Source organism: Carassius auratus, chromosome 50, assembly GCF_003368295.1.
Source record: "Carassius auratus strain Wakin chromosome 50, ASM336829v1, whole genome shotgun sequence".
Classification (NCBI taxonomy): Eukaryota; Metazoa; Chordata; class Actinopteri; order Cypriniformes; family Cyprinidae; genus Carassius; species Carassius auratus.
The window spans coordinates 10,529,513-10,552,765 of record NC_039292.1 but is presented as its reverse complement, the minus strand read 5'-3'; the positions used below and the strand labels follow the sequence as shown (position 1 = coordinate 10,552,765).

The 23,253-nt window shown below is 36.8% G+C and overlaps 1 protein-coding gene and 1 pseudogene across 13 annotated transcripts in view; both read left to right on the top strand.

Moving 5' to 3' along the window:
- The first annotated feature begins 3,809 nt into the window (after nucleotides 1–3,809).
- On the top strand, nucleotides 3,810–4,640 carry LOC113066404 (solute carrier family 13 member 1-like; annotated as a pseudogene).
- Nucleotides 4,641–10,809: 6,169 nt separating this feature from the next.
- Nucleotides 10,810–23,253, top strand: part of LOC113066968 (calcium-dependent secretion activator 2) — a 154,686-nt gene continuing 142,242 nt past the window's right edge. For 2 of the 13 annotated variants that reach the window (XM_026239123.1, XM_026239121.1), the window contains exon 1: nucleotides 10,811–11,504. In XM_026239123.1, coding sequence (XP_026094908.1) covers nucleotides 11,199–11,504 — 306 coding nt within the window. In that variant the 5' untranslated portion in view covers nucleotides 10,811–11,198. Of the gene's footprint in view, nucleotides 11,505–23,253 lie in introns of all 13 variants that reach the window. The other 11 variants (XM_026239124.1, XM_026239120.1, XM_026239122.1 and 8 more) reach the window with 9 other exon arrangements.

The following is a 23,253-nucleotide window of genomic DNA, read 5'->3' as shown; positions in this document are numbered from 1 at the left end:
ACACATAATTCATAAATACACACATAGGATACACAAATGCGCACAAAATTCACAAATGCACACACAAAATTTAAAAAGCACAGAAGATTCACAAATGCTTACAAAATTCAGAAATGCACACACAATTCAGAAATGCAAACAACATTTACAAATGCACTCAAGATTCACAAATGCACAGGACAAGATTCAGAAAGGTATTTCTGATGCACACACACATATATCTTGATTTACAAACTGCTTGTGGTCTGTGAACTTCACTGCATTTGTGTGTGAATTTTGAAACTCCTCTGACTTGGCTTGACACACAAATGCCTTTTTTTAAACAGGGAATGATCTGCAACCAATCAGATATCTCCCTTGTTTGAGCCAATCACAAGAATGCACCCCACGTAGGGGATTGTTTACTTATAAGCAAATCAGCGAACGACTCCCTTTCCTCAGCGAACAACTCACTTTCCTCAATCAGCGAACGACTCACTTTCCTCACGCAGCGAACGACTCACTTTCCTTAGCGAACGACTCACTTTCCTCACCCAGCGAACAACTCACTTTCCTCAATCAGCGAGCGACTCACTTTCCTCAGCGAACGATTCACTTTCCTCACCCAGCAAAGTTGAGCGAATAATTCCCTTTCCTCTCGCAGCGGTGACTCACTTTGCGCAGCCGGAGAGTCACTTTCCTCTCTCAGCGGACCACTGACTCTCTCTTCATGTAGGGACCGAATATTATAATTAAATTGAATTCTATATTGCATCCAAAAGAATATTTAGATATACTTAAAATATTCAAAAAGGTGTACATTTTTTTTTTTTTACTTTCATTAAAATATTTCAATAAATGAAATAATTGCCTATTGCAAATTTATGACTCCATGGTTAACTTTTTTCTGCAGTCACAGTCTGGGCTATATGTATTGAGACTTTTTAAAAATTTATATTTTGTAAAAAATAATAAAAAATAAACCTGAATTGTAATCTAAACATCTGTATTTCCATACAATTTCATAAATAGGCTGTGTGAACTCGTTCATGTGATTGGCTTATAAGTAAACAACCACGTGGAGTGCGTTCTTATGATTGGTTAAAAGAAGGGAGACATCTGATTGGTTGCTGATCATTCCATGCATTTGTGTGTCGAGCCAAGTCAGAGGAGTCTCAAAATTCACACACAAATGCAGTGAAGTTCACAGACTGCAAGCAGTTTGTAAATCAAGATAAATGTGTGTGTGCATTAGAAATACATTTCTGAATCTTGTTCTGTGCATTTGTGAATCTTGAGTGCATTTGTAAATGTTGTTTGCATTTCTGAATTGTGTATTTCAGAATTTTGTGTGCATTTCTGAATTTTGTATGCATTTGTGAATCTTCTGTGCTTTTTAAATTTTGTGTGTGCATTTGTAAATTTTGTGCACATTTGTGTATCCTGTGTGTGTATTTATGAATCATGTGTGTGCATGTATGAATCCTGTGTGTGCATATGTGAATGTAGTGTGTGCATTTATCTTTATTGAGACTCTTTTGGCTCCATAAGATGAACACTTTACAGTATGTTTTATGAATGTGAGTCATTCTGTTCAAATGCTATTGAGCTTCAAATTATGGCATATTTTACATTTGAGCCCATTCAGTAACGAAAAGTAGCAATTGTTTACATATGATTTACAGTTTATTTGAATAATTATGAAAAATAAGAATGGTGTGCATTATAGCTGACACCTAGATGAACACTTACAGTGTGTTTTATGAACGTGAGTCATTCTGTTCAAATGCTATTGAGCTTTAAATTTGTGCTCAAGTCCATTCAGTAAAGTATCAATTGTTTTCCATATGATTTACAGTTTATTTTAATAATTATCAAATAATATAAAATGTGTGCATTATAGTTGACACCTGGATGAACAGTTAACAGTTGTTTTCATGACTGTAAGTCATTCTCATTGCATGCTATTGACGTTAGAAAAAGTGTATAGTAGTTTCGCATGTCACTTTAGAGACGGTCCCTAGATTTTATGACTGGGGCCATCGCCAGTGTTGCCAGATTGGATGGACGATTGCATTCAACAATTATTCACGTTTTGAGAGTTGAGTCACTCTACCACTCTTTAACTTATATTTAGACGTGATTACTTGAATATACTGTCAGTCAAAATCAGATACGTTATAACCTGGTTATAACTTATCACACTAAAAAACTTCATCAATAACGTCTGTCTGTTGAGCCCTTGTGATAAGCGCGTCTATGAAGTTTTGGTGCAAAACAACTGAGCATCTGTGACAGTGGAATTTGTAGTTAGGGGTTAGGGTGTACCAATTTGAAGTCACAGTTAAAAGTTGCAAACTTGTAGATTTGTTTTCCTATTCCACAAACACAACACAATAGTTACACCACCTCGAAACCTTCACTGCAGGTGCACAAGTCACAAATTAAGAAACTCGTTCACACAATCTGCTACTATTGCTACAGTGAATATTGTCCCAATAAGGTGGCATCCATTTATTAATTTGATTTTTAAAAAAAATACAATTTACACTCAATAAGTTAATATTACATACTGTTTTATAATACTGAGGTGCAGATAATTGCCACTATTTGTAATAAGTAATAAACTTAGTGTAAATAGCATCTATCGCTAAGAAAATATGCTGTTAGCATCTATAACACTTAATTAAGCCGCTGCCATAAATAAACAGAACGAATATACAAAAGTAACAATTCCAAACAGGGCCCTTTAAAACCCCAGCTATGGCCATGTGTATAGATCAGTGTTAAAAAAATTTCATATATTACAGTTCCTGAAATCTTTGCTCAGATTGTCTCATATTGTATCTATTTGTTTGCTTCTGTTTCTCTAGTTTGATGATTTAACTGGTGCTTACTGTACCGCTCCGTACAGTTCACTGCCCAATGCAAATGGTTACAAAGAAAACAGTGCGGTTACTAATGTTACCTCGGTTCCCTGAGATAAGTGTATGAGCATTCCGTTGACAGGCTTATTGGGATACTCCTGTTTACTCTGATACTGAAGCCTGATTTGTTCACATTAGTTTAGCTGCACGAACCAATGGCACTTCAATCCACCAAAAGTGGAGGAGCCAACCTATATATATGTCTGCCATTTCATTAGAATATGGCAGAATAGGTAGACCAGTCTATTCCTGCAGGGCAGGGACCACAAAGTTATAAACCTGGTGAAGGTAGACAGTAATGAGACAGTCAGAATGGTTGGACTGTATATAAGCCACCCACTCGATCACAAATCTCAAGAGCGGTCTGTGATTGGGAGCTATCTAAGAAACAAAGCATCTTTCAGATCCACAGAAGAAGAAAAAAAAGTCCCTGGGGCATATTTGCATGATGATCTGCTGGTTAGTTAGCATCTTTAAAGGGGGATTCATGAGCACATGGTTCAGATGCCTGGGCCCAACCTCTGCCTGGACAATTACCAGGTCGGCTCCTCCCCTTCTGGCAGGTTGAAATGCCTTTTGTTCGTGCCACTACACGAACATGAACAAATCAGCCTTCAGTATCAGAGAAAACAGGAGTTTCCCCATAAGCGTGTCAATGCAATGGGAGAGACCATTAGAAAGGGAACACTTTTTTTTTGGTGAAATGAAGGTGTTATGATAAACTTGGTGGGCCCTGAGAGCAACATGAGATCGTTAATTGTTTGAACTTCCCATCTGTGCATGAATAAAGTAAGTCAGTGGTAAATTTAATTTTCTCTATTATTTTCCCACCAGTATTGTTCATTTTTTTTTGTAATCTTTGGACATTGGAAAAGGCTTTGCCCTTTATAATGCTCATATTGATATGCTGTGTACTGGATAACGGAGGTCTTGCTTCTGTCTGTGACAGCACTTCTCCCTGCGCTTATTTTCCCTCTTTTTGGGATCATGAAGTCCTTGCAGCTACACTTTCCTGAACTAGTCACTTTACTCTTGGAGGACAATCCTATGGAAAGCTGATTACTATATTTCTGGACTGATAATGTGACTGACTGACCATCTTTAGGTTGCATCTGTATATTTCAAAGACTTCCACTTGTTGGTTCTTGGTGTCATCTGTCTAGCAACATCCCCTGAGAAATGGGGTCTTCACCGGAGAATTGCCTTTAGACTGGTGGCTGGGCTTGGAGTCAATTCTGGCATGTAAGTCTGATCTATTTGATTAAGATTTGTGATGTGTTGTGATGAATCATATTAAGATGGATCAATGCAATGCAAACTGGTTCGCTTGTTTACTGTGAAATGCGTTTGACAGGTTGATGCTCGGGTTCATGGTTGGCTATGCTTTCCCTTTCTATGTGGGTTAGCCTCACCTCAACTGTGGAAATGGTAATGCCAATTGTGGAGGCAGTGATCCAGCAGGTTTTGAATGCAAGTGAAGAGACCAGCAAAGACCACAAGGGGGGCGTTAAATGGCATCTCCGACCCTGCTCTTCAGCTTGAAGGTAAGCTGGTGCAGCTTTCATTTAACATGAGCAATAAATGATCATTTTAACCATTAACCTTTTAGAGCTGTGCAGCATTTAGTAATGAAACATCTGTTTTCAGATGTCGAGACCCAGTATGACCAGTCTGAGAATTTAAAAAGGTGAACGTGTATATAGCATCTTAACAAGAATTATGGAGCCAGTTCAGACAGCTCCTGAGCATGAGGAACCAGAAACTGTTAGGGTCAGTAAAACATACACAATCTGACATTAAATAGCACAAAATCCTTCTCCTTGCCTTTCCAATAAACTGGGATTTTTTTAAATATTTCATTAGGCGCCTCCACTTTATAATAGAAAGTACAGGATTCCTCATTCATTGGGGGTCTGACCACATTATCAGGAACATCCACAAACCTTATCTTTAAAGAATACATTTATCAGGGACAGGGAGTTTACAGTTTGGCTTCAACCTAAAGTATGGAACTATTTTAGTTTTAGTTGAATTAGTACGTACTGTTTCCCATTATTTTTAATACTATATATTATATGGTTTGGTCAGTCTATCCTTCTAAACTGTGATTTTTGTGACATTTCCTCAGGTACTACCCCGAATGCACCATCATTAATTTTGGGAACTGGTTCGTGCTTTGTCTTTTGCATAATTATGCTGATTTTGTAAAGGATATTACTGCACTGGATGTACCTTGGGTCCAAGTGAGTGATTGTGATGTCTTCTGTTTAATAAGTCGTTCCCTGACCCCTCTCCGTTTCTCATTTTTACTCGTCATCTTTGGCTTTCATTTAAATTCATAATTTCAATTCAATGCTGTCATTTGCATTTTTCCCAACTCACCACTTCAGCTTCCTCTACATGTCTTCAATCTTCTACATCCTGGTCTGCATTTCACTCACTCACAACGCATCGCATCGCTCTAGAATAATCCTGTTTTATCGAGCAGCCTTCTTCATCTCACCCCTGTCGAGATTTTCTTCTATCCCTGATGAAGAATCACTCACAGAACATGGACACACGACGTTTTGACAGAGATGTGATTGTTCTCATGCTGAACTGAAAGGAATTTTTGGCATATGCAGATATTTCAGTCAGTTCATCCACTCATCAAAATCAACTACTTGTGTGCATTGTAATAAAAGTGAATGAACTGAACAATAAAAGCATATCTGCTTTTCTATCCATCCCTGGCTTTCGCGCCCATCTGTGCTCCAGACAGCAAACCTTAAAAGGAAAAACACAAAGTGCTCCGGGATCTGTACAACTCACTGGGGCCCATAAGGTTGGAACTCTTCTTTTAATTTCAAAGACTTTAAAGCACTTGAAAGTGTGAACTACTTATTTTTCCCTGATGATTCTCATACATTGATCAGTCAATCCTTTCACAAAGCTCATTGTTCTGAAAAGCGAGGTATGTACTGATTGGCTAGCTATCTTGTGTGTTGTAATTGGTTGAATACCTCAAGAGAAATACAGAAGTGTTATGCCCCTTGTCATACTGTGACGCGTGTCCCAGCACGACGAGACAAAACCAATAAAACCCATTAGAAACTAGGCATTTGTTGCATCCAGTGGGTACATAATTACGATTATAATGACTTATACTTTTTTTTTTACACATTGCGTATCATGCCGCATAAACATAAAAACCATGTCTGTATTTGTGATTGGAGAAATGACAAACAACAAGCACTACTCTACACTGCTCAAAACTCACATTTGATCACCAGTGGCAAATTCTTTAAATATGAAAACGTACTTACAGACTGTGAGTCAGAAGCACCAGACTGTTTCTTGCAAAGTTGGAACTGCCCCACTTTATAGAAACTGCCTTTGTGCAGGAAACACTCCTCATAAAATGTGCTGCACACATCTGAATATTTGGGTTGAACTGTTCTGGATTTCTAGTTGTGACCTCTTTTGGAAGTCCAAACTAAGTAGTTTCGCTTTTCACAAAGAAACACACAGCGTCTCCACGACATGGCAGCGGTGGCAACAAGAATAAAAGTTACTTCTTCTTTCTTCCCATAAACATTTGGGTGATGTTATGCAAATCTTCCCACACAGTGATGTAGACATGTGTGGGCATGTTTAAATTAGGCATTTTGGGAGGAAGTGGACGAGTCTTAGCTCTTATAAAAAATACCTCTTTGGTTTTGAGACTTTAGTCTTTGCAACTTTAAGGATCTTATCTATTCAGAGCTTGTAAAACTCCAAAGAGAAAGGAAAACTTGAAATGTTAAAGTCCATGCAAACTAGAAGTTGCTGCCGACTATACTTTAGTATTGTGACGACATTCCAACTGAAACACAATATTATATAGAGAGCTGGGTTTTATTTTAGCACACCTCCCCATCATACTTTCAAGTCATTTCAAAAACAGAAACTTATACATATACATATAAGTTTGTATACAAACTTATGCATGACAAACAGAAACAATAAGTATTCTGAAATCAGTTAAAAATATGTTTGATAATCCTTGGACTGGACAAAGTCTGTGCCCATAATACACTACACAAATGTCTTGTGACTATTTTTCAGCAGCTACTATTGAGAGAAAATAAGGGGGAAAGTTGTGTAGCGTATTCCAGTGTTTAGAACAATGAGATGAATTCATTTCTGATCATTTCTCTGTAACACTGTTTCTTTGCTGATCCAGCTGGCAGGAAATTATCACCATGATCATCTTCATTCTGATGGCAATTTTGTGGTTTACAAGAAACCCAGGTTTTTAATGCCTGGCTGTTCATCACTGTTTCCTGAGTGAGTGTATTCACATTTATCAACTTCTTTTAATGTAGATTTAGGCGTACTACTACACTTCAGATAACGTCATTATTCTATTCAATAATTGCCTTTAGATTTCTCATTTATGCTTTGTATGTTGTTACTTCTTCAGTTACCCAGGTTACACTATGGATGCCACTGTAGCGCCGTTGCTGGGTTTCACGTTCTTCATCACTCCTGCGCACAAACCAAATGCAGAGCACTATGGTATGGCTTGTTCATTTCCTTTGTGCATGCGTGAAAACCTTCCAAATGATTAGAGGCTCACTATCAGCAGTTTTGTTGCTGATTAACATTGTCAATTCTTTTGACGATGGCCTTGATAACTGGAATGACTTCCAGGCCTGTGTGCCATGGGAGATCAGTCTGCTTGTGGGTGGCGGGTCTGCTTTGGCTGAAGGCACAAAGGTACAGTAGGATCATGATTTAATGGAAACCCAACTCTATCTGTGAAAGAGAGAAAAAAAATTGTGAATAGAAAAGTACAAGGCCACATTAATAGATTAGTCAATTAATGGTCCATTTTAACATGCCTGGATCCAATTAAACAGGCCAGTCTAATTCACTAGTGACTTTGGAAAGGCCTGGACTGCTCAATTGCACCCTTTACTCATAATCTTAAACATTAATTTCCTTTTTAAAAGAAATAAATGAAAAGACGGATCACATCAAAGTCTCGTAACAGCATGCAGCCCATTAATGTTGAGCAGAGAACAACAATTCCACTGAGCCACTCTCTGTCTGCTTTGGCGCTCCGTTCAAGCTAATTACACACCTCCATTATGAGACTGGCACTGAAGCACATCGTTTCAGGATAACATGACTCCATAACTCCTTCCTCTTGTCAGTTGGAAAGGCTGGAAACAAGAGTGTCTACTTTTTAATATTCTCCTGGTGTAGGTAGGCTGGGTTGGGTGTTATCATCAATGCTCCAGTCCTGTTTTGATCCAGACACCCAAATGTCATGGCAAGTCCAGTCTTTAAAATCTTCAAAGCAGAAAGGGTGACTACTGTGCTGCATTCTCCATATGCAACATCAGGCTGTTTGGACGCCGTGTCTTGACAAACAGCTAAATTATGACTCCAGTGTCTGTTGACAAGCATACAAAGAGATGGTGGTACATTTATGAAACTGGGTTCGTTTGAGTTCATGAATATCTTGGCTGGACACTTTCACTTACCTTCTGTCTTTCAAAGATGATCTGAATTTTTTTTTGTTTTTACCCGACAGATTTCTGGTCTATCGACTCGGGTTGCTGAATTGCTGACTCCCTTGGGAAGTCTTCCTTCTTTAGCCACTGTCAAAACTGCCTGCCTTATTGTCACCTCTATCACAGAGGTGACCAGCAATGCTGCCACGATGACAGTCTTTTTGCCTATACTGGCGCCCTTGGTATGTCATTTCAATGTAGAATACTACTTTTACTTCACTTTTTTGGGCTGTTGTCATCAGAAACTATCTTTATTAGGCCGAGCCAATTGGAGTCAACCCTCTTCTAACGGCCCTATGTGTGTCCTTTTCATTCCTGCTTCCTCATGCAGTCATCATGTTCTAGCAGGAATTCAAACTGATTTTAATAAATAAAGCTTTGCAATCAGTATCTGTTGCTGTTTAGAGATCAGTAATGCACCTACACAGAAAAAATGTCTTAACAATAATTCCCTCACATTTTCATTAGAGGGAAGGATTGGAAAATAAAACAGAATAATAATATAAATATATGACACTTTAATGCTGATGTAAAACAAAAGCGGAGGCTCTAATGTGCCATCTGAATGGGCTTGGGGTAATATTTGTTTTCAAAGTGAGGCAGTGATGAGAACTAATTCTCTAAACTCCCACTTTATAAAAATCATGCTTAGATCCTGCAGCCATTGTGATTCAAGGTCACTTTTCAGTTGAGGTAACATCCGCCTGTCTGAAGGGGTCTAATCTGATTATGTATTATTTAATACTTACTTTTTGTATACTTAATTATGGTGCAAGGACTGTTGAGTTTAACAATCTGGAATAGCTTTTCTCTAAGCCTTATTGTGAGTCATTGGAGTCATATAATTTCTTCCTGGGTGCACAGGTCAGACAGATGAATATGAACCGTGGTTGGCTTTTATGGTTCAAAAATTTTTCAAATACATACATTTCTATTACTGCGACTATTATTGCGACTGGGTAAGGTGCCTTTATACATTTATGACCTCTGGATATGACTGAGGCAAATCGCCCCCTACTAAAACAAGCAGGTGAAGGATAGACAGCTTGTAATGGGTTGTAATGTCTTTCACTTTACTGTTGTTCATACAGTTGATGGAATATTTAAAAATAGACTGTACATTTAACCCATGAGTCAACAAATATTAATTGTCGATTATTCCCTTGAAATTGTAATTGCGATTATTAATTACGATTATCACAATTTAAATAGCTGTTTATACCATTGTTTGATGCAACTGCATGCCATATTTTTATATGAAAATAAATAAACGGAAAACACTCTAACTGAAAAACCTATAGTGCTTTTCTAAGTATTAAGCCTCAAATGTTAAATTATAAAAAAGTACAAATATGAATTATTTATGATTTATGAATTTATTATAATTTTATACTAAAACTGCAAATGCGATTAATACAATGCAGTGCTGTTTTACATTTGATTATTTGGTTTCTGTATCTGGACACCTACAACCCTGAAAAACGTAAACATTGTGTAAACAAATATATAAATAGAATGAACATAAAAATTAAACAATTTCAAACAGGGCCCACTTGTACAACCAGCACTGGGGCCCCGCTAACCTTAGCTATGGCCCTGCAACCAACGGGCTAAAATTGGGGTAAAAAGCGCCCCTGCTGGTGGGGCTAAAGGTGCACAGTAATTAACTTGATAATTAATAATGACTGACTTTTCCATTTGTTGACCTGACGTGGTTAGATTCAGATGGTAAATATATATTATGTTGGGTGTCCATATTATAGATAATCACCACGTGTAGAATGAAACCATAATATTTAAAAACATGATATGAATCATATCATATAATAAAATATCACGTGTTGTTACTACTATATATATATTCAAGTATTATTGGATCTCCTTCAATACTTTCAGAATCTTTACTTATTAAAATGATTTTGTTTCTGTACTTTAATATATATATATATATATATATATATATATATATATACATATTTTAATGACAGTATATTTATTGAACAAAAATTATCATTATTTTTTTTTAAATAAGCAGAAAATAGCACAAACTTTGCTAAAGTGATTGTTTTGAACAAGTATTAACTTAGACATTATTTAAAAAAATAAAAAGGCACCTCATGCCACTCCATATATTTATAAGATTTTTAAACTAAATAAACAACCTTAATAAATGATTTATTTCCACACAAAATCTGTTGCTCCATTAATGTCCAATACAACGTAGCCTATATATTTTTTTTAGGCACAGTCAGTGAACAGCAAATTTTTTCTTAAGGTGGGCCTTTTGCCCCGTTTTACCCTTCTGTCTGTGGCATTGATTGGCATTGAATTTTGATAATAAAAATGAAGAGGTGCCGTGCTAAATGTATCAATGCTTATTAATAGTGGTGTAAATGTAACATGAAAACATTAAAGTTGCATCGGAATCTGAAGACTACACCTTTAAGAAGGGAACCTCCCACGTGTTGCATGTTGTCCGTGCCACAGGTTGCCTACCTGTCTCGCATAACTGCACTAACCTCCTCACGCTCGCGCTCTCTTCTCAGGAGAGAAATAATGTGGTTCAATCCAACCGTCTCCGAGACGCTCTCGGATTGACTCCGCCCTTAAAAGTCTCGCGACTGTCACATTTGACATTCTCTCAGGAAAATAAAAAACTCCGCTTTTGTGGTTGAGGTCCTCAGAAACCTCTCGGGTTTCCTCGCTTTTGCTACAGCTGTGAGGAGTTGTCGCCTCCTGAGTGTCGACAATGCTGGACCCGTCCTCCAGCGATGAATCTGAGGGCGAACTACCACCTGAGGACGAACCGCCCGTTGAAACTGGGAAACCGGTTAAAAAGAGTCCCAAACCTGGAAAGACGTCGGACGCCCCGCGAACCCAAACCAAAGAACCGGTCCCTTCTCCCGCAGAGGCGGACAAAACCGACCAGGAGAGACTTAAGAAAGAAGAAGCTGAGAGGAAAATTAAACTTCAAATTTATGTGTTTGTTTTGAGATGTATCGCCTATCCGTTTAACGCCAAACAGCCCACAGATATGGCTCGCCGTCAGCAGAAGGTGAGTGACCGTTAAACCACATTTAGGAATATTTCGCGCTTTAAATGACTCTCATCTCAAGCCGTTGAATCCGCTGCTGCCAAACCTGTTCTCTAAGGCAAACTTTGGTCTTTTTTTACACCAAGCGCATCGGTCAGGCGCTCAATGTTTGGGTTCAGTAGTTTGCAAACAATTTATTTAACGTTACATGTTTTAAAGAAGAGGTGTAAGACTGTCAACTGCAAATTCTTTTTAAATGACTGCAAGGTGTTTGTTTACTGTGCTCATTCCTAGCAGCTAGCTGGAGCTTCAAGCTAAATTGCTTATCCATTGATAAAATAGTGCAAGTTAAGGTTAGTATCATCCTTATTTTGCAGATGTTATTAAGTTAGAAAATGTTTAATTGACTTTGTTTTGCAAAAGATAGACTTCTATATTCTCTATCATAATCTTTTGGTTTGTTGATTAAAAATAATTAGTGTTTATTTATTTAAGAATGGGTAGTAAGATTGAGATACTGTAATTGTAAACAATTGAGAAACTTGTTTTATTACCTGTAACCGTTTTTCTACTTCTACAATAATAACTGCAATGTGGCAGTCTAATGGAATTCACTCCTACAATTTTACTTAAATGCACTTGAAATATGATGAATGCTAAAAAGGTAGATATTTTACTAATTAATAATAAAAAAACAATTAAAAACAAATTAATAACATAAGACATTTGCTATATGCATTCTGTAGTAGCTACATGTGTGAGATCTGCACAGGTAAGCTGTGTTCATTTCATTGTTTCACTGTTGATAGGCAAAAAACACATTTAAGCAATTCCTAATAGCATAAATAACAGTATACAGATATGTGAATTATTTATGAGAAAAAAAAAATTTTAAATAGCTTTTCTGAATGAAATTCTTTAGAGGAAAATGTATGCTTCATGCCACAAATTGATTTTAAAATGACCAGCAGGATGTAGCGTGACCAATAAAACCCCTAATAATTAACCAGTTTGTTGTCATAATATATGCATCGTGTTTAAAATGTGTACAAAATTGTTTTGTTGTCCTGAGGTAACATGATGCAACATCACTGTAAATATACAAAAATATGTTTTTTTTTATTATTTTAGGCTCTGTTTGGGGTTCTCAGACTACCACACTGGTAGAACTCTTTGGAGAAACTCTAGGCACCCATTTGAAAAAGGCAGTTCAACTTGCAACTTCTTGCAAGAACTCTTAAGATTGTCAACAATTCCCTCAGTAACCCCATCAGAAGAAAAAGGCTTTGAGGCACTTGAAACATATTTTGAACTTCTAAGAGTACACCATTTTTGAGGCACCTTCAGAAGGGTGCCTAGAGGCTCTGAAGAGGGGTCTACCAGTGTGGCAGCCTGAGGAACCCAAATGCTTCCTCAAGTCTTTTCATTTTTATGGTGAATATTGCTCCATGTTGCCTCAGGGTTATAAAGCACTTGTCTTCATTTCACAATTACTTGCAGATGAGATAAAATTAAAGCGGTGACTTTGGGAAGAAATGGTCTTGGTTACACTGCGTAATGTTCATTATAATATCTTTTTTTTTTTTGGCATGGTACATTGTGCAGAGGGAATAGTTCATCCAGGGATGAAAATAGTCATCATTTGATCACCCTCCATGTTCTAAAACCACAAGTGCTTTCGTTCATCATTGGAATTCAAATTAAGATATTTTTAACATTCATAATATTTGAACACCAATTTACAGTATAGATAATCTACATTTCCAAGCTGTCACATTGGAGGTGTCACTTGAGGGTGAGTATTGGTGACAAATTTTTCATTTTTGTGTGAACTGTTCCTTTTAAGTACGTAAGAGAACAAGAACTTGAATGGTCACCATTGAACAGCAGTTTTGTTCTGGAATTTGTCTCACCTCGTGGTATAGTCTAAATGTAGAATCACTTCTGAAAACAAGTGCATATGTTATTTTTACCAGCACGCACCCACTTCTTCTATCATATACACCTTTTGGAATCAACCTATAAAGTGATTTTAGTTTTTGCTTAATGCATGTAATTATACTTCTAAAGCTGGAAATATCCTGAAAATAAGGATTGATGATAACCTGTTATCAACATAGCACCTGTAGGACCTGCGAATTACATTACAATTCCAGGTTACTAATATCATCTTTGTTTTTGTTCTAAGAATTCACATTAAATATGTCTGAATTTTAATTTTATGCAAAATATCCTGAAAATAAGGATTGATGATAACCTGTTATCAACATAGCACCTGTAGGACCTGCGAATTACATTACAATTCCAGGTTGCTAATCTCATCTTTGTTTTTGTTCTAAGAATTCACATTAAATATGTCTGAATTTTAATTTTATGCATAGGCTGCCCATTAACAACAGGTGGCAAATGAGAAAATGAAAGCTTTCCCCCAAAATTATGTATTCTTAGTGATTTGTTGAGGAGAACTGTACCTGAGAAAGCTATCTGTTAGCATTCTCATTCAGACTCAGGAAATGATGTCATGATGCTGATGTCACCATAAGTGGCTATCTTGAACTATGACGTGGGCAGCAGAAAGGTAAAACAAATAATTAAGGCATCTGGTACAATATAACAAAATTGCACATCAGATATAGTAACTCCTAAAACAGACGATTTTGAATGGAATTTATTGAGAAAGTTGTTTTTTGCAGCCAGACAATGTAGTTTTGGCATTTACCAACAGGGATTTGTATGGTAGTCTACACTATTTTTATTTTTTATTTAGTTACTTCTTAAACTATGCTTGTGTAGATTTCAAGTATAGATGCATTAGAAAAATACCACCTTTCAGTTTAGTTTACTGGAATTTCTCTTCACATTAAGCAAATGTACACTGTAGGCAGAAATAGTAAAAGAAGAATTCCTGGGGATCTGCTGATTTGTACAGTACATTTTTATGTTTACATTAATTGTCAGAAGATTTACAAATTTCACAAATATGAGTCTATATGATCCTCCAAATCATATAGTGCAAAAGCAGAAAAAAAACTGAGTTATATGCATCCAATAAGACCCCATGACCTCCATTTAATTTATAAATATGGCCTATTGTTCAATCAAAATGCTTAAGGGCCCAACCATGGCCTCCCCATAAAAGTCAGAAGACCCAAGTATCACTCTTATTTACACACAAAATCGAGAATAAATAAATTTACCCTTAGCCTTGTTGAATAAATATTCTCAGTTGAAGGCAATCTTGACAGTGGCTAGGGGCAGATTATTGATTTTTCTGTCATGGCTCATAGAAATATCTTTGCTGCTTAAATGAGAAGTTAACCTTCTCGGCTTCCCAGATCTGATCAGGTGATACTCAAGTGTTCCTTGAGGCACTATTTTCCTCCTGGTTATGATGCAGGTAGTGAGAAGATTCCTTTACTGCACTGCATGTGATTAGCCATCCTTCACTTTTGAAGTGTGTCACTTCACATGATAGAAGTCAGGCAGTGTAAGTATGCTGCCGGTTATCCTTTTACAGTCACTAGGGACACATACACACATCTTCTGTCTTTAGAGCTGTCCAGAGTGTCTGAATGACTTTGTTCAAGATCTTACATGTGTGCTTATAACATATTGAACTTGAAGGCATTGCTCTGCATAATTTTACCGTGCTTCTTTAATCCCAGATACACTGTCAAGAAACACAAAGCCTTTTAGAGTCTGTGCTATGACAAGGTATCTGATCATGAACAGTCATACACTAGCATTGTAGTTTTGCCCTCTTTAGATTTAACCTCTTTTGTTGCGACTTATCTTACAGTGTCTTTTCTTTCTTACAGTCTTCGTAATAAGTTGCTTTGGGCGCAAGGGAGACATTTATGTGTTTTTCTCAAAGCCACCATGCTGTCAAACCATTTTTTGTGTTATTCAAGTGTATTGCAGAGCTTTTATTTGGAGCACATGCTGAAATTCAGTGCAAATGAACAATGGATTTGAATGTGTTGTTGAGCCTCATTTGGATTAAAACATGCACAATTATACCACATACAGTTTATAAGAACGCTTTGATTCTGGATTGGCTATTGTGCTAACTAGTGTTGGAAGTTTTTTTTTTTTTTTTGCATTTTGGGACAAAGTGAGATTGTAATGACTATTTATATAGTCATAAAGCTTATTCCAGGACAATTCTTTAGTGAGATAAGATATATGGGAAAGGGGTAACACACCTCTGAACTGCATTTTTGTATAGAACAAACATATGGCTTTTCCTCAACACAAAATGTCAATACGTTTTTTTTGAGTCCTGTGGGTAGGTGGAAATTTCAGTTTACCAGAACAATGAGTATAATACGTGTTTAAAGAAATATACACATTTTAACTAAAAGATTACTGTTTCACAGTAACAAAGTGTGTCCACATTGAATGTCTCAGCTTCCAATATACAGCAAATTATTTTAAAATTATTTAAATAAGTTTACTGATGCTATTGCTAAAACTTTTGGAAAAAAGTTAGTAATTTGTTTCAGCAAGTATTTTATCTGTAATATTCTTTTTTAAATTTCTTAATTTCTGCATGTTTAGTGATGATTACATGCTCCAGATATCAGCCTACATAAATCTGATGCAAGTCTAGCAAAAATGCTGCTATATTATTCTATTTTAGAGCACGACTGATATATCGTTTTGTTGAATTATTGGACGATATGAGCCAGTGGCAGATATATTGGTATTGGCATACTGTATGCTGCTGATATGCCACCGATTTGATTTTTTTTTTTTTTTCAGAACATAAAATGCAGATAAAAAGCTTGTAAATGGTATAATAATGTAGTTTGCCAGCAGAGCGAGCTCCATTGTTTGCTACCGGCGATCTGGATGAAACGCTATAAAGTTTGTGTATGGAATACCATAGAAACTTTACACAGCCATATCTCTGTAATGGCTGTTCAATTGGGGGGTCCCTTCAGCTGAATCGAGTTAATAACTCAAGGTATTATTTTGAATGAGACCACCCCAGCATCGATAGCCCCCGGGGTCCGGGAGTTATGGGCGGTCAGAGTCTGAATGTATCCCCCGGACTTTGTTGGAGATCCGCCACTACATTTGCGAGGGAAACCAGCCAACCCTTTCACTTCAGTAAGGACGTCTCTTGTTCTGGCAGCAGCATTCAAGCAGTATGTTCACTACTCTTGAGACAAACATTGTCTTAATGGTAAGTTGCTACCTAATTTGCGCAGTGGTGGCTTGAGTCTGTTTAATGGTGATTTAGCCCTCATTGGTAAGATGCAATGCTATTAAGCAGTGGTTCTTTATCCTGTTCCTTGCGACTGTTCTCTTATCACTTCAAAGGTTTGTTCTATTTGACCATACGTGCTTTGCTGACCATAAGTTGACTTACACAGGATATTCTGTCATGATTTCAGTTCGACGCGAACATACTTTACATTCCAAGGGCATTAAGGAGTTTAAGACGTGAACTTTAATAGTAGGTTATATATTTACAGAGGTATATTCTGTTTAGGGATGAGCGTTTTCCGCAAATATCACATTCGAATATTTGAGCTCACAAAAAATGAATATTCTAATATTCATTTATTTAAATTAAGTTTAATAAGAAAGACGTTATTTTTCAGCAACGTTTATTGTTTCCATCATTTTTGAACAAGCTTATACACAATAAGCTTGAACATTATGCTACATCGTGTTTTGTATCTGAAAACCTTTAACAATGTGTGCAAACAAACAAAAAAGTACAGATTAAAAGCAAAAAAAGAAAAGTGAACAAAGAAAAAACTTAAATAAAGCAGCCTGCAGCAATTAGGCTATTGTACAGAACGTAGCCTACATTTAACTTGGAAACTGGTGGAATCTGGTTGTAATACATGGCTCCAGCAAGAACTGTTCCCACTCGTCTCGGCTGGACTCTCTGTATAATCATCGCTGAAGAACTGGCTCAGCCTTTTCCGACGAGTGGGCATTGGCGCATCCTCTTCATCGTTGGTGGTTGCGGCTGCATCTGCGCCACTCTGATAATGAAAATGCTCTGATAATGTTCAAAAACAATTTTTTTTTCTTACTTCTCTCATGTTTTCGTCGAGGAACCTGAGATGTTTGTGCCAAGGGTCTAGACACGAGAAGAAGACTTTTCCCTGCATACTCCAAGTTAGCTGTGTTTATTCGTTGCTTGAGATATGCCGCAACAAAGTTCTTGAATTCGTTCTTTTTCTGTGATTCTCCACAGCATATTTCAAGCACTGTAAAAGACCGCAGTTCTTGTTCGTTCATTCATTCATTCTTGTTCAACTGTTTGCTTACAGAAATCTTCAAATATGCGGTAGAGAATCACAGAAAGTGACCGAATTAGGTTTTATTGAGTATAAATAAAATACAAGAATACAAAAATACAAAATATAGCGAAATTCGAATATCTTTTTTTTTTTTTTTATAATTACAGCAGAACGAATATTCGAATGTTCGACTATCCGTGCACACCCCCAATTCTGTTACACTTCTCTAGTAAGTTTTGTTTGTGTGTGAAGACAGTGGCATAGCGCAAACCTTTGAATGAATGTTTCGAATTGAAATAAACTTCAGCTGAATAAAGATGGAATTGAATTTAAATAAAGTTGAATAAACTTCAACTTCTTAGTTCAGTGCACTAATACCAGACTCATGTTAGGTAATAAAATGTATTGTTAAATGTCTAAATACCCTGCCTTCATTACATATCTTTGCCACATCATTATGTGTTTGATCATAAGATTTGAGTGATCATTGCAAAAAATGTGTAGCTTCAGTCTATTCCTTTTATCTGTATGTATCAGAGTGCACTCATTTTCTGAAAGTCATGGCCTTATATGTTGTTATTGCCACTGGCTAATTCTGAAATGTGGAAGGTGTAATAAACGTGCCAAGATGTGCTTCACCTGTAAATAAAACAGACATCGCTGTAGGCAGTATCGAACATTACTGTCTCATGGAAAAAATACGCTGTCATTAAATTTCAGTTTCAAACTTAATTATTATTCAAATTATTCAAACTATTAATGGAGAGGTGAAGGTAATCTGCCGTTAATCAGATTTTGTGTACTCATTCTTAATGGATTACTCACACGACTAAAAGTGTCAGCGAACTAGAAGGCGCCTCATGCACCTGTTCACGTCCTTGTTAACACATTTCAGGGATCTTCCAGTGATTATGTCAGTGTGGGAAATGTTTCATATAAAACTGTTGTGTAATATTTCACCCTGATGGTAAACAGTATTATGAAGTCAGAATTGTAATGCTACAACATGTTCAATTGTAACAACACATTTTCATAAAAAGAAACTGAAGAGAAATAGTTTTTCTGTTGTTACAGTTTTAGAGTGACAAAATGACCAGCTTGAGGCAACTTGAGCGATGTGGTGACTACTAATGTGATAGATCCACTATATAGTGGAGCTTATACAGTTACAAACTGCATTTAGTGTGGTCTTTGGTAAATTTGTGCCCATACTACTGTTTAACCTGCAAGCATTTCTATAAGGTAAAGATCTGGGATTTGACATTCCCTTTCCGTAACTCTCCATTTTTTTCCTTGAGCCATTCCTTTATGGATTTGATTGAGTGTTTTGAGCCATTGTATTTTTGCAGTCAAAACAGTTCAGCTTCAGCCCTTTGAAATAAACCCTCACATTCTCCTTATAATGTGAAATTCATGGTTGAATCTTTGATGACATGCTGGTTAGAATCTGATCCAGACTTCTTTTTTTTTTTTGTCTATTTTGGATATAAAAAAATCACTCATGTTCTTGACAGGTTTCGTGAGAGTCTTAAGTCATTCATCTGCTTGCCAGTATACGACTAAACACTGCATAGCTAAAGCAAAATGAACACCAATCCAAGAGAGGTTATGTTGGATTATATTGATTATATCAAAAGCAAATTTAGAATGCTGTTTAAATTCCAATTCAATTGTTAAAATTGAATTGATGTAGTAAACAAGATGCAGATTTGCAGTTAGAATTAAATGTAAGGAAGTAGAAAATTTTTAAGCCAAACATTAGAGACCTTATAGAAAGACAAAGAAATGATTAGATGGAAAGATGGATCTAAGAGCCACAAATAGAAATTAATATGTAGTTTACAGTTGCATCTTATTTAATACTTTTTGTGTGGCAGGGTGCAAGAAAACACCATATCACGTAAATACCTCTTCCTGCCATTCCAGTTCATATTCCACTTCAGTTTTTATGGGGCATGGCCAGTTCACTTCAGACTGAACTAATGGACTGAAAGTTAAATTCTTCATTTCAAAATTTTGCTCAAACTCTCTGTATAGACTGATTTTTGGAGTGGTAACAAACAACGATTAGTAATATGTTGTCTATCCCAGCTTGTTAATTGAAGAATGTTTTTTAGATCCAAAGCATTTTGTAGCTTCACCATTTTTAGCATTGACATCTAGGTAAGTATAAAAACCGGAATGGCTACTCATACAGAATGTTTGAATAATGCTAATATGAGTAGGAGTGTCTGCTGAATAACTAAATCTAAATGTGAATATCTGCCCACTGGGAGACTAATCTCTGTTTATGAGCCAGATTCTTTGCAGATGAGAGCTAGCTTCTGTCCCTGCAAATTGTTTGCTTTCCTTTGCTTTGCTCGGACTGTCAAGTGCGCTGAGGCTTTTTTCTCTAGCTGTCTTGTTCCATTTCTTTCATACCTTTTTCTCTCAGCATCCCTCCCTCTTCCTTTTTTTTCAGTCTCTTTTTGCCTTTTTTCCATTTTTTCATCTGTTCATTGTTTCTCAGTATTCTGAAGTGAATCCCCATATGTTTGCACTCATGTGCTCACAGTCATGATAGCTTATCCATTTCTTTATGGCGAACAGCAGCCTGGAAATCACTCATTCCTCCACATATGTCTAATCTCTTGGCACAGTCTTCTGCATAGTTTTTGGCATTTTTTCCTCTTCTGAATAACTATGATTTCGTTTATGTAAGCAGACTTGCCTCTGTTTCTCCACAGGAGATGAGTCCTTGACTCTGGCGGGTGAGATTGGCAGGCGGATGCCTCACTTGAGGCAGAGTCCCATCTTCTTTGTCACATTTCCCTTCCCTTGTCAGTTTTGCTCTCCATGAGATGCATATCTCCACACAGTGTTATGTAAGGCCATCTCCTTGCTGTGCAACGATAGGAAGCCACAGCAAGATTCAGCGGGTGCTTACCATGCTTGGCACTCTGCTCTAGGAGGCATGTTAAGGGCAAGTCCACTAGGACTGTGCGATATGGGGAAAATATCTAATTGCAATTTTTTTGACCAATATTATATTAAAAAAAAAATTCTTACAGTTTCCATGAAACCATTACAAAATTCCTTTTTGTTTTTGCATTATTCCAATAGTAATTACTGTTGTTCTATCCAATACAATTCCTATTATAACCCTGAACTCCTTTCAATTGTGTTTTGGGAGAGTTCTATATGTATATATATATATATATATATATATATATATATATATATATATATATATATATATATATATATAGACACATCACATTACAACACTTTTTTTTTTTTAGCAGACAGGATTATAATGGTATAACTAATTCTATAGAATTAACTTAGTTACTAAATTTCACTGGAAATATATTTTTTAATATAAATAAAGAACTGGAAATTATTACATGTTACACTGTATTTGGGATTTTAAGAACAAGTGCAAAATGTTAACAAGCAGTCAGTCTGAATTTACATTCGTTTTAAACGCCGAGCCAAGCGCGAGTCGACGCAGGTTGTGTGCGTGTGTCGAGCCTCATTCATACTGCCAGATGCGCTCGTGGAGATTTGCGGTGCAAGGCCGCACTGGAATATAACCAAGCATTACGAAACAGGCTGCGTGAGTGAAGCAAGTGTGAACGTGGGATTTGCTCCGCTTGGGGAAGAGAGGAGCGAGTATGAGAAGTATTCAGAGACACAGGCTGTGTGTGCGATCTTCTGAATTGTGAATAGCGAAAATTCAATAAGGGATGCTCTTGATATGCATTGTGATGCAGCTCTTGTAAAATTATCTTTTTTGTTCGTTGTCTGTCTCTTCAAAGCTCAAGTTACATAACGTTTTTCTTTAGTGTTAATTTTGCTATTGACCTAACCCTGTTAGGGCAGTCACTTTTTATTCGGTATTCGAATATGCATTCGAACATGACGTGAAATATCCGTAATCGAACTATAAATAAAATATCCGTTTTATAAAATAGTCACGTACAGTAGATATTCTAATAATTCGAATAAATTGCATTATATTCGATATCCGTTTGAATTAGATTTTTCTCAAAAGTGGCAGCCCTAAACCCTGTAGACGCCATAATTCCACTCTGTCTCTCTCCTGCTTTCGTGTTTTTTTTTGTTTTTTTTTTAAATGGTGGGCCTTTACACAGTTGGTTAGAGCAGTGCTGATTGAGGAGAACGGAGTTGCCCGTACTCTATTGGTTAGTAAGATTGTCACTCAAGGCTGACAGACATGCATATGCTCTGTTACATGTATATGTAATTTCATGTCCACATCGCAGGCTTTTGCAATTAGCAAATCGCAACGTCTCAAATCGCGATTTCAATTCGATTTCGATAAATCGCACAGTCCAAAAAAGTGCACTATATAAATGAAGTATTCAAAAATTGACTGTTTGTGAGTCTGCAGGTAGGTAATGACCTTGTAGAAATATCAGCTTTGCCAGAATGTTTAGAGAACAGCAGGTGCATAATGAGGCCGTGTGGAGTGGCAACAACTGTGGAATACAATTGCTGTGCTTGCCGAAATCCCTTGCATAGGGTCATTTCATTACCCACCTACCCACATACTTAGCTGCCTCATGAAAATGGTTTAGGCTTTGCCAGAATCCAAGCAAGAACATTGCAGTGTGGCAAATAGTGCTGCACGATATTGGGAAAAATTTACATTGCGATTTTTTATTTTTCTGCGATATGAAATCTAATTTTTTCTTACAAACAAAAATGGGGTGAGCACACTTACATTTTCATTTTAAATGATTTAAACATTGACACCATCGTGTCAATTGATTAATATGCGCCAGGGAGAGAAAGCAAGACAGCGCTCGTGTTGTTTGAAGACATTGAGCATGCGGCCGGGGCTCGCTCTCTCTTTCTCTCTCTCTTGCGCGCGTTCTCTCTCTCTCGCGCGCACTCTCTCTTTCAGGCCGGTGACAGGTGCAATATTTGAAAATGGATAATTTATTAATTTTATTTTTTTAAATTACATTTATTCCTGCGATGTGACTATAGTGGAATCGTACATCGCGATATCGATGCTTAACACATCGTGCAGCCTTAGTGGCAAAAAAGCCATGGCATCACGTAGAGAAAAGACAGTCAGCTTTGCTACTGTATCTGATCTCTATTGAGCTGCATTGTCATCAGTGATTTGTTTGTCCAGTATAAAATCCTATTTGGATATCCCTATGTCAGGTAGTGTTTTATTTGGATTCACAAGAATTTGGTTGATGGGATTCACATATGTTCAAGAATCAAGCCATTATTAGCTGAAATTCTCAATTTCTTTCTTGGTTATTTCACAGTTTAGGCCTATATACTGAATAAATCATGGATAAACAGCTGCAGCCAAAAAGCAAATGCTCATTAATAGGGAAACTGCTCTCAGTACACCTGCTGTCTCAAACCTGAATCTTTCCTACTGGTGGCTACATGTTTTTATGCCTTAAATATAGTGTTAATTTTGTCTGCCATTTTAAATTCAGTCTTGTGCTTCATCCCAATGTGCCTAATATGAC